This window comes from Lissotriton helveticus, chromosome 2_1, assembly GCF_964261635.1.
Source record: "Lissotriton helveticus chromosome 2_1, aLisHel1.1, whole genome shotgun sequence".
Classification (NCBI taxonomy): domain Eukaryota; kingdom Metazoa; phylum Chordata; class Amphibia; order Caudata; family Salamandridae; genus Lissotriton; species Lissotriton helveticus.
Window position 1 is genome coordinate 305,713,812 of NC_136059.1, and position 12,152 is coordinate 305,725,963.

Consider the following 12,152-nt stretch of genomic DNA (forward strand, 5'->3'; position numbering starts at 1 on the left):
CCCCATTTCGCTCCTTCCGTACTTTGCAAAAATTGCGGAAAAGACAGTTAATAAACAGCTTTCTGATCATTTTGAGGCCAACGGCCTGCTTCATCCCACCCAGTCAGGTTTCCGTGCTCTCCATTCGACCGAGTCTGCACTACTCTTATCTACCGAAACCCTGCGGAAATACGCGGATGAAGGGCAAACAGCGACACTAATCCTACTCGATCTTAGTGCCGCTTTCGACACTGTGGCCCACTGCTACAGTGTCTGAGAAAGGGAGTAGCAGTGGGTAAAGCGTGGGACTGGCTGGAGTAACTCTTAGCAGACCGCAGATTCCAAGTGGTGCAGGGATCTTTCCGATCCAAAGAGATCAGCCTGACACAGGGAGTTCCTCAGGGCTCCAGTCTTAGTCCCACCCTTTTCAATCTGTATGTCGCACCTGTAGCTGATGTTACAGACAGATTTGGGGTGGAAGTAGTGTCCTATGCAGACGACACGCAATTGGTTGTGACTTTGTCACAGCCAAAGGAGCAGTGTGCCAGCAACTTCTCCGCGTGTATGCAGAAACTTGCCGTATGGATGGCAGACAACTGTCTTAAGTTGAACGGAACTAAGACAGAGGTGCTGATAGTGGGTAGGGCTCCTTCAGTATGGACTTCGGCAGGTGGCCTGCCATGCTGGGTACCCTACCCACTCCCAGTAATTTGGTCAAGAACCTGGGGATCTGGCTGGATAATAAAATCTCGTTCGAGCACCAGACCAAACAAGTGGCAGGCCATTGTTTTGGAATACTGAGGGTCCTCAGGAAAACACTGGACCTCCTGCCACTGCCGGCTAGGAAAACCATGGTCCACGCCTTAATTACCTCAAGACTGGATTATGGTAATGTCCTGTATTTGGGAGCTAGTGCAAAGTGCACGCAGAGGCTGCAACGCATACAAAATTCGGCTGCTCGCTTGATCATGATGCTACCCAGGAGAGCTTCTGCTAGGAAAGCGCTCAAAACACTGCACTGGCTACCAATCTGGGAACGTGTGATCTATAAGGCCCTCTGTGTGGTTCATCGAATCCTACAGGGGAAGGGCCCTAGGTACCTGACTAACCTGCTTAACCGATACCACCTTACTCGACAGTTGCGGTCAAGCGGGACGGGGCAAGTCCAAGTCCCAAAATTCAATAGAACGAGAATGGGAGGGCGCTCCTTTAGAGTCATGACCGCCACACAGTGGAATAGACTGCCTCAGAGGCTCCGCTTATAGACCTCAGATGCGGCCTTCCGCAAGGAGTTGAAAACCTTCCTGTTCCCCAAAGACTAACATCTAGACTGCGGGCTGCCCAAAATAAGACATCTTCATTAACAGTCAATGTTGGCACTACTCAGCGTGGGGACACACTAGCTAGTGTAACCAGGCGCTTTACAAGCTGTATAATAATAATAATAATAATATCCATTTGGCCCACGTCTATCTCCCATCTAGCCCTAAGGGGCTGCAAATTGTTCAGTCTGTTATTGATAGGTGTGTGGTATGTGTATAATACTGCTTTGATAGTCATTTCATTGGACAGTATCCTGCTTATGAGGGGTTTGCTAACCTCCAAGCCCCCCAAATCTATTGATTTTGCTTTAATGTCATGTTGCACTTAGAGGTAAGGATACTCTTCTACTAGGACTGCAGTTGGGGTAATGGCTACATCAGCCCCCACCTCCAGACTGGTCACCTAGCATAGAGATACTTATCATATCCCACTGGACAGAGTGCGTTGATTTCTGCAATTTCTTCAGACTGCCAGCCTTCCACAAGGGGGTCACCCTAGAATACCTATGTTGTCACCCCAGATATTTCGTAGTTTTGTCCCAGGCCTCACCAACGAGGCCCCAGTCGGTCCTGAGAACATGAGCTTATAGTCTGTGTCATAAATGTAGTGTATGTATGTTTTAACAGCCATCAGGTACTGCTCTAGTCCTGTCGCCAGGTCATCCCCGGAGGGCAAAACCCCATTCATTTATTGCCTGGAGTTGGAAGGCCCAATAATATGCCTGGAGTTCCGGGATGGAGATGTCGCCATTGTAGGTGTTTGTCTGCAGTGTTGGCTAGGCTATTCTGGCAGCACCACTATCCCAGAGCAATGTACGCAGAGTACAGTCTAACCTATCAAAAAATGAGTTGGGATAGGGTAGGAAGTGTTTTTGGAGAACGTACAAGACCGTAGGCAGGTAATCATTTTAAATAAAGAGGCTCTACCCATAAGTGAGAGCATCTTGCGTCTCCATTTGTCCGCATCACCCTGGACCTCCTGTTAAACCACCTGTAGGTTTTCTCTAGAAATTGTGCCTCATCAAGGAAAACTTCGATCTCCAGGTAGCAGAATCCCTCTGTCACCACCCTGATGGTAACTGGAACTGGGAGCAACACTTACCCATCCCCTACTTCAAACAGGGTTGATTTATTGCCAGTTAACTTTAGACACTGCATAGTTCTCAAAGTTACGTAACACCAATAGAACTGCTTAGACAGGTATGGCAGGATGTCATCAGCATATAGCGACACCTTCTCATGTTTGTCTTCCACTGCAGGGAATCCCACTATGTCGCCTCTGATTCGCACCCCGGTCGCCAGTGGTTCCATACAGAAGGCGAACAGTAATGAGGACAGAGGACAACCCTGTTGGGTCACCCTTTCTAACTGCAAGGTTACTTAGAGCAATCTGTTCACCTTTACCCTTGCCATCGGTTTATTATATAGTAACTCTACCCAGTGGCAGAAAACTTGACCAAACTCAAAACTCCTCAGCACTTGACAGAGGCACCAACAATCAATAGAGTCAAACGCTTTCTCATCATCTAAGGCCAGGAGGACTAGTGATTTGTGGATGTTCCTCTGTCAATCCAGCCCTACGTGGTGCCTATTGACTTGGGGTGATATAAGTTTCACCAGGTAGATCACCAGGATCTTGGCCAAGATTTTGAGCTCTGTATTTACAGAGGGATCAGCCTCTATAGGGAGCATGCCGTACACAGCTTTTCTTCCTTAGATATCACAGCAATTGTTGCTTGTTCTAAGTCCGGCAGCAGCTCTCCCCCTCTCTCACTTATGGGCAGGATGTGTGGCCCCAGGACCGAGGGAGTTTCTTTAGAGAACACCACTGGTATCTCTTTGGGTACTCGGATCTTTACCTTTTACATCAGACCCACTGCCTCTGAGATATCAGTGCAGGAGTGCTCCCGGTCCAGGACCATTCTACTGTTGTTATGCAATCTTAGGAGCAGCAGTTCCTTGCAGAAGCCTGTGGTGTTGCCTCAGAGGTGGTGTGCCTCTCCTTACACAATGCTCAGTAATATTCTGCAAAAGCCTCCACTCTCCTATCTGTAGTCATCTATGTCCCATCTTCTCTGTGGATCTCCGCCACCCATCTAACCCCTTTCTCTCTCTGACCCAGCCAAGATAAAAAGCTTCAAGCTTCATCCCCTACTGTGTTACAGTTTTAGAAGAGTGGCTATGTAATACTTTTTTGCTATGTCACGGGTCAGTATATAATATGTTTTACGCAGGGACGCAATCGGTGCAACACTGCATTAATGCTCATAATGGATAAGTATTTCCTTCCTCTGGTTCCCAGGACACTAAGAATCTACTCAAGGGGTCAAGCCACGTTCTGTCCACTCAGAAAGGGATGTTCTTTCTGGCCTGTCTTCCAATGTACTGTGTTATCATCCCTTGTTTAGGTTTATCGAGAAAGCCATTAATATTGCATGACAGGACAGTTAGTTGATTGGATACATGATAGCTGATAGTTGATAAGGAATACTCTATGTGTTGGTTGTGTATCATAATCTCCCCGCTGTACCGTTCGCCCACTCCGCACCCTTGTTCCAGGGGATGGGCCATCTCTGTTACACACGGGCGGAACCCAGGCAGAGTATTGCAGTGACCCAAAGTGTCTGTGCTGCTCCCCATTAGGCTAGTAATGAGAGCCCCACTACCTCCCTTATCCCCCTGCGATGCAAAGGTTATCAAGGGTATAGCATGCAACTTTGGTGGATATCAATCATAACAAAATCCCCTAACTGAGGAATGCAACATGCAGCCCTCTTTCAAATTTCCTCCCCAAACCACTCACCAAGGAATGAAGTATCTGTCTCCCCTGAAACTAACTACCGGCAACATATCACAAACATGTTTTAGACCACCCCTCTCCCCCTTGCCCCAATTACATTATAATACATTTCAATCTCACTGCTTATCCATCACTGGTGTGCTCTGGCCCCTTCATTACTGATCTAGTCCTTGGGCGCTGCATGGAGACTCTTCCCACTCGTACCTCTTGCCGTGCCTCGTCTAGCTTATCTCCCCTCCATTACCCACCTAAGGTCTCTCTCACCATCAACACAGTCTATAAGTCTGAGCTAACTCCTCTGCGGACATCATTTACCTTGTTCTGAGGTTCATGAACAGGTTTCAATCAACTCAATCATGCTGATTCATACTGTCAACTGTCACTCACTCTCTAGTCATAAGCAAGTTGTACGATTGGAACACCCTCTATGCTGGATCACAAAGCAACTCACTAGAAGACTATACGCCATTCAGAGCTCGGCAGCCAGACTAATCCGCAACATCCCAAACAAAACTCACATCACACCACACCTCAGGAAACTACACTGGCTCCCAATACACAAACACGCTCAATTCAAACTCCTCACACACACATTCAAGGCAATAGACAACTCAGACCTCAACTCCTCTCCACAACTCCTACTTGCACACATCCCATGCATACACAGACCCAAATCAGGAGGACAGCGTTCTCCTACATAACTCCTAAAGTGTAGAATGACCACACACACTTGCTCAGTGCCACAATACTTTTGTGGGTGATAGTGCGCTTTACAAATATGCATAACATAACAACATTCATGAATCCACTCACACTTTGTAGTGCCTTTTATGGTAGATGGTGCTTTAAAAATCTAAAAGGTTTTCAGTGATTGACATTAAAGTTACAAAGGTAGGAAAATATTCAGAAGCATAGCCAAGAGCACAATCTGTTTTTTTTAATCAACTTTCTTCTGTACAGTACTCCACAATCAGCTATTAAAGAAGTGTTGAATAGACTTACAAGACAAGTGACAGCAAATGCTTTGACTTGCATGCATTGCACCTACCTGGCAGTACAAGATAAGCCAAACACATCAACCAAGCCAAGAGAAGCTGCAGATTTTCATGATAAAAGCACATACTAAAGAGCACATGAGAAAAGGCGACGCGCACAAGAGTTTAGTTCAGATCACAGTTAAGAGGTGGGATGTCCCTCCTGAGGTGGATGTCGCTCCTGACACTAGAGTATGTCACATGGAAGTTCAAACATTGGGTTTTGTGCATGGCATCCTCAGCATAGTGGAGGTTGGAGGCATTGGTCATTGGCTGCAGCAGTGGTTGAGGCATATCTTGTCTGGTCATGTGTCTAGTGTGTATATGTGGACTGACACAAAACCACCATTCAGATAACCAATAAAGACAGCTGTGATGTTTCTCCAAAGCGTGCATTACTCTACTGGTCAGTTATTAGCTCTTGAAGTTCTAGAATATGATTGGGTTCCTTTTAAGTGATTTGCAAATGTACTCCATGATGGTTTCTCTTTTGAAAATGACCTCTGAAATTGACAGCATTAGTGACAAGAAGCGGATGAAGCGGAACATCATAAACTGACACTATATCGCATGCCATTGTGCTTATGCTTATGATTGGGGCGACAACAGCTCTACCTAGCATTCTACAAGTGTGCAGCAAAGCAATCGTGCTTGTAATTGCTCTTACCTTCTTGATTGTCTTTGCTAGCGACCACATCACTTATTAACTTCATTATTTGTCCTTGAGGAACATGTACTGCCTTTGCTTCCAGTATCACCTTGCGAACGCAGTTTGTACTTTCATTGATCTGTTCTTTGGGTTCAGTTATGTTCTCTGGGGAGGTTTTTTCACAGGTGTCCTGCTCATAGTAACCAACTAAAACATCACTGCAGCCTGAGGCCTGCCCACATTCCACCCCATTTGGCTGCACGTCTTCCAGCAACTGCTTTCCTTCACCTGGCTTCTGGTGATACTCTGTCTCCTCCTGTGATGTGAACGAAGCATCCTGGGTATTATCACATGTTTTTAACTCTTTATGGATATTTTGATGCACTTCAGAGCAACACAAGGACATTGACATGCCATTTGCTATGGAATTGTTTATCCCTTTTAAGAATTCTACTTGTTCAACGATTTTACCTTCCTGAACTGTGAACTCATATTCTGAACTGCATATGGAGGGAATTTCACAACTTGTAATTTTATTAGATACTGCCTTTTCCTCCTTACAAGAAGTCATACTTGGGGAAGAAAGTTCAACCCTGTCTATGGTATGCACATTATCCTCCTTAAAAGAAGTCAAACTTGGCAAAGAAAGTTCACCACTGTCCATGGTATGGGCATGTTTCTCCTTAAAAGAAGTACAAATTGGCAACAACAGTTCACCACTGTCCATTGTAAGAGTGTTTTCCTCCTTAAAATATGTCACACTTGGCATAAGAAGTTCAACACTGCCTATGGTATGGCTGTGCAAGCTACTAAATTCCCACTTGTTGTATTCACTCTCACTAATATCTTTTATGCTACTGAGTGGTGTTTTCTTGTTACTGCTTTCATGGAAATGAGATTCACTTTTCAGATCCTCATCCCTGTGACATTTTATTTGTAATGTATTTGATTTTACCTCCACACTGGAGTCTGTAGAAACCACATCTACACCTGCTTGTGAATGTTCAGGCTGCTGATCACCAGTTACTCCGAGTTCATCTGGTTCCAGGGCATTCCTATAACAATTCTCAATTTGATCACCAGGCTGTGCAGTGGATTGCGACAAAACTTGTCTGATAACATTGTGTGTATATGTTTTAGAAATGCCTATGTTATTTCCAATCCTGACTTCGCCTTTTCCATCTTGATCATCTTTAGCCACATTGAAGGCATTTTCCTCAGCAATTGATCCCTGCTCTCTAGACGTTTGACACATGCTAGAAGTTGTTAAAATTTTAGGTTCCTCTATAGATATTGAATTGGGATCCTGCAGGTTGTTTTTGTCTTCTACAAAACCATTGTCCTTTTCTGGTTCACTACAGGCACACCGGGAGTGCATGAACGTGAAATTTGGTGTGCGTTGTATTTTTGAGCCATCTATAAGATCAACATTGATTTCGGGCTCTACCTCCAGCTCATTCTGTATGCATTTGGTACTATTATCATGGTCACTAAAAGAATCTAAAACATTTTCATTTAGCAATAACTCTTCCATCAATGCCTTTATTGAGAACTCCATGTTGTTTTGAGCAATTTCATCAATGTTCAATTTCTCTTCACCATTTTCCTGTTTCAATATCTCATCAAGGTTCTGCGTGTCTCTAAAAGGTGTGCGATCCTGCCTAGATGGGGTAATGCTGCCATCATCCCTGACTTTACTCTGGCACTCATCGCCAGTTAAGGCATCAGATTTGATTTGGATGAAAGGGTCTTGCTGATGTTTCTGCCTTTGCATGTTCTCCTCCAAATGTTGACTAAAAGCTTCCAAAAGACTTTTAATTTCATTAAACAATTGTCCTCCGCTGTCTCTCATTAAATTGCCACTGGAACTGTCTACCACTACGAGCTGAGGAAGGAGGTAATGGCCACATTTCGTTTGATTACTTTGATCAGAACATGTTTCTATACCAGATGACGTTTCAGTGAACTCTTCCAAACCATCTTCTGATGATCCATTGTTGTGTTGTTCTTGACCAATATTTAAAATGTGTTTTGGAGAACTAGGGGATGATTCTATGTGATGATCCAAGGAACTAGGTGGTGGTTCTCTGTGATAAACCCCTTCGTAATTGTCAAAGGAATTATGAGGGAGGTCAGGGTCCTTGTCACCATCATAAATCTGAACACTTATGTGATCATAATTCATAATAGAAGGATGGATTTCTTGACAAGAATCTTCAGTTAAATCATATCCAACATCATTTGTTGGGAAATGACTTAATGAACCCTTAGCCTCATCTTCATGCCCATGGATTACGGATACATTGCCTATTTGCATGACATTTACTGGAGAATTGGTTTCTTGAGTTGTTCTACTTACATCTTCAATGTACATTACATTTTTCATTTTGTCCATTGTGCTTTTATTGTGATTTGACTGACTTTGACTACCCCGATCTAAAGAGCTTAAGAGTGGATAATCAAAATCCATAGCAATAAGAGTAGTTTCAGGATTCTCACAAATACGGTGTCCACCAGTACATTTGTCTTCATAAACACATTGGTCTACCTCATGATATGATGGAGATATCGCAAAGCCCCCCAGCAGAAATCCAGACGTCTCAGAATCTGTATGGGAATCTAGATCAGACAAATTTGCATTAGAAATAGTGCCAAAGAAGGGGTCCATTTTAACAGAACACTCTTCTTTGTTGCAGGTTAGTACATGTGAGTTATTTCCATTATCAGTAAATTTATGTAAAATTTCATTTTTAAAACAATTGTGTTTGTTGTTTTCCAAATGTGATCTTGATCTGCTCAATCTCAGCCCAGTTTGTGGACTTCAAACCATATTTACCTTTGCAAATTTCTGTGGTTGGATGTGCTATGTTGTTGAATTCCAGAGGAGTAACAACAGATGCAGCTGTGTTATCCGTGATTGAACCACAAGTTCTGTTTGTCATGTCACCATCATCATTCACATCAATTGCTTCCATCTAAGGACAAAATTTAGAGAAAACCTGTGAGCAGAGCATTTGTTTAACAGATATAAAAGATAGCAAAACATTTTCAGCCTACGTTCTAGCTATATTATAGTTGGGAAATACTGTTACTTGGCCATACACAGTGATCTATTTAAAAATAAAATAAACAGCCAAATACATGTAACAATTAATGTGCCTGTTATCAAAATAGTTGGAGTCTATTTGCTATGACATCCCATAAATGCACTTAAACATAGATAATGATAGCTGATAAGCCTCGTGGTCATCACTCTCCCTGCAGTGTAGTGGTTGACCGCCAGTATTTAGTCTGTAAGAATGCCTGTAACATCTCTCCTCAAATCCATTACTGAATTTGAACCGAGTACCCCTACTTGGTGAGTTTTTGCTAGAAGGTATTTCTTGGTATGACCAACTCTCTTTGTGAAGATGTTCTTCATGTTACTCTGAAGCAGGGTCTTCAACTTTTTCTGAAGTAAGAGCTACTTATGTACAATGAATTTCATCCTAAGCTACCATTATTACTGTCGTAACAGTGATCATATCAGGCAATATTATAATAATGGGCACCTCATTTACGATTACCCGCAGTGATCACTTCAGTGCCTCAGACAGGGTTGCCACCAGTAATGTAAAAAAGGTTTTATCAATTTGGAATGCCTCTACTTGTGAAATACAAAACAGTCATAACTGTTACACCCTGTATACCATGGTAATAATATGAGTCATAAGTCACAATGATGCCGAAAACTTCTTACTCAAATATCGTTTTTAAATATCTTTCCCAAATTCATTCATTTTTCTCAAAACATAAGCTTGTACGTCTTGAAAATACACACATTTTCAGCTTGAATACAGGATTTTCAATGTTGGTATACATATATTAATTCAACCAAGCAAAAGCGTCTAATTTAGTAGACTGGGATGCATACAGGAGAGCTACTTACAGGTAGCTGGAGGGATACTTGTAACTCCTGAGCTATGCGTTGGAGACGTCTGCTCTAGAGCCTCTCACTGTGGTATGCAGTCAAATGTTTGAAAACTTGTGACTAAAATACAATGTAATGGAAGAAATGCTCATTGTTGAATCATAGCTGGATTTCTATCATTTCCTTTCAAATGAGCGAGTGAGAACACAGGCTGCAGGATGGGTGTTGGTACTGACAGGTCAGTGGCATTGAGCACAAAAACAGACAGAGGCAGATGCAGGGAGTGTGAGTGATGAGTGCAGATAGTGTTAGGGAGCAGGTGGATTAAGTGATGGGGGATTATTTGAGACCGCACATGAGGACTTATGAGATGAAAGCAGGTGAATCAAGGGCTATCAATAACAAGCAATGGGGTGGCAGTGAGTGAGCTTTAGTCATGAACTATGGCATTTCGGAAAAAGAAATACTATCAGACTTTGCAAGCTAGTAGAAAGGGGTAGAGAAAGGCAAGTGGAAAGTGGAAAGCTGCAGAAATCTTATCACCTCCAGTACATACTCAGTTACATGTTTTTGAACAAGGGTCTCTCAACAATTCTGTTTTTTTGCCTCATCACATGAATGAATAAATTACCAACTTATAAATCGCAAACAAATACCCCGAGGCCTCAAGGCGCTAGAGCCGTTCCACTACCAGAAAGGCAGGAGCATAAGCCTCCAGTAAGATACAGTTACTGGGCAAAAAGCCAGGACTTCAAGGACTTACGAAAAGGAAGATGTGACTCAAGGCAGGAGACCAACAATGGGAGAGTATTCCAAAGCATAAAAATCTACAAGAAACTCATATTCCATGACCCATGTTCTTGACCCCTCCCCCACAGGAATATCTTCAAGTGATGTGCTGTATCTGAATGCTTTTCTGATTCCTCCTGTAGAAAAGTGAGTTATTAGTAGGTGGGGCTATTCACCCTCAGTTAGTAATAATACCACGATCACTAACAGGTCCAGCCAAGTTTCAGTAAATGAATCCTTGTTCCTCCCTTGGTAGCTTGTCAAATGAGCAGTCAGGCTTAATTTAGGAGATTGACTATGTAAAGCATTTATTACCACTAAAACAGTAAATAAGTATAAGACACAACACAATAAAAATCCAATGCAACTTTATAAAGATAGGAAATATGTTTATCTTTACAAAGACACCAAAATGACAAACATCCAATGTAGGGAACCGGAGATAGAATTGTCTTTAATAATTATCAAAAATTGCAAAAAGCCTAAAGCGCCACTTGCGACCACCAGGGGGCGATACTGGGACAAAGTTAAAGTTAAGGCCGATTGCGAAGGAGCGCGGACCAGCTAGGCTGTCAGCTAGGTCCCGATAAACGTTTTAACTACTGACTTTTTCTTGGTTCTTTTGTCTCGTTGACAGGCTTGTCAGCTGGTCCGTGGGCTGGCTGGATCTAGAGTTCAAGTTGACAATGGCACCCTGCTGCAGCTCGGCGGTTCGCTGAAATGACGGGCATTGAATCCTCAGTATCGATGGCGAGGAGGGTCTCGTAGCAGATTTCAACTGCTTCCCTCTCAATGTTGATCTGGGCTTTGCCTGCAGCTTTTTAGCGGGATGAACAAGCATGGTCGGTCCGATTGGCGAGTAGATGTCAGCAACTTGACTCTCTACATCGAGCTAGTCTCCTCTTGGAGCTTTTCTGCAAAGGTTTGCAGAAAGTTTCTAAAGTTTGAGTTCTTGCAAGTTTCTTAGTTGTTCTGGGAAAACAAGGGTCCAGCCCAGGACCACCAGCCAAGAGCTCAGAGACTCTGTATTACATCTTGGGGGCTATGACTCAATTTCCCACAATGTACCTGCACAGTCCAGTAAAAAGCCCGTTGCAGCTGGTCAGCTAGGGTGATCCTCTTTTTCACTTTGCAAGTGACTTCTTCCAGCTCTGTTGTACCTGTTGCTGATTAGGGGATTTACTTTTTCTTTGATCCAGACATAGTTCTTTCTTTGTGGAGCCTTATGAGTGCAGCAGGTGCAGTCTTTTTGAGTGCAAGCCTTCTTTGATGCAGACCAAGGGTCCAACAGGGCCTTCTTTGATGCAGACCAAGGGTCCAGCAGGGCAGTCCTTCTTCTTTCTTTGTTCCAGACAGTGTTCTGGTGAGTTCCTCGGAGTTGCCTTATTTATCCTTCATTTCTGAGCTTGAGGAAGGGGGCACCATAACCAATAGGGAAAAAGCTACCTCTCTCTAGTATGACCACTTCATGTGAAGTGTGCCAACCCTCTTCCCCAGAATGCACTATTCTCCAAACAATCAAAAGTGAGAAAATCTCTTTTTGCTGTGTGTGTGTGCATGTGTAACTCAACCCAGAGGAGAGACTAACTACTGACTATACTCCCCATCCAGCCCCTCTCCTAATCTAATCAGGGAGGCTCCCATCTGGCTCGGAATCAAGGAAGTGGAT

At 43.4% G+C, this 12,152-nt stretch overlaps 1 protein-coding gene across 1 annotated transcript in view; it reads right to left on the minus strand.

The window, feature by feature from the left end:
• ALPK2 (alpha kinase 2) overlaps positions 1-12,152 on the minus strand; it is a 224,404-nt gene that overhangs the window by 148,881 nt on the left and 63,371 nt on the right. The window contains exons 2-3 of the mRNA XM_078674891.1: positions 8,621-8,759; positions 5,803-8,403 (exon numbers count right to left, since the gene is read on the minus strand). Coding sequence (XP_078531017.1) covers positions 5,803-8,403; positions 8,621-8,759 — 2,740 coding nt within the window. The remainder of the gene's footprint in view (positions 1-5,802; positions 8,404-8,620; positions 8,760-12,152) is intronic.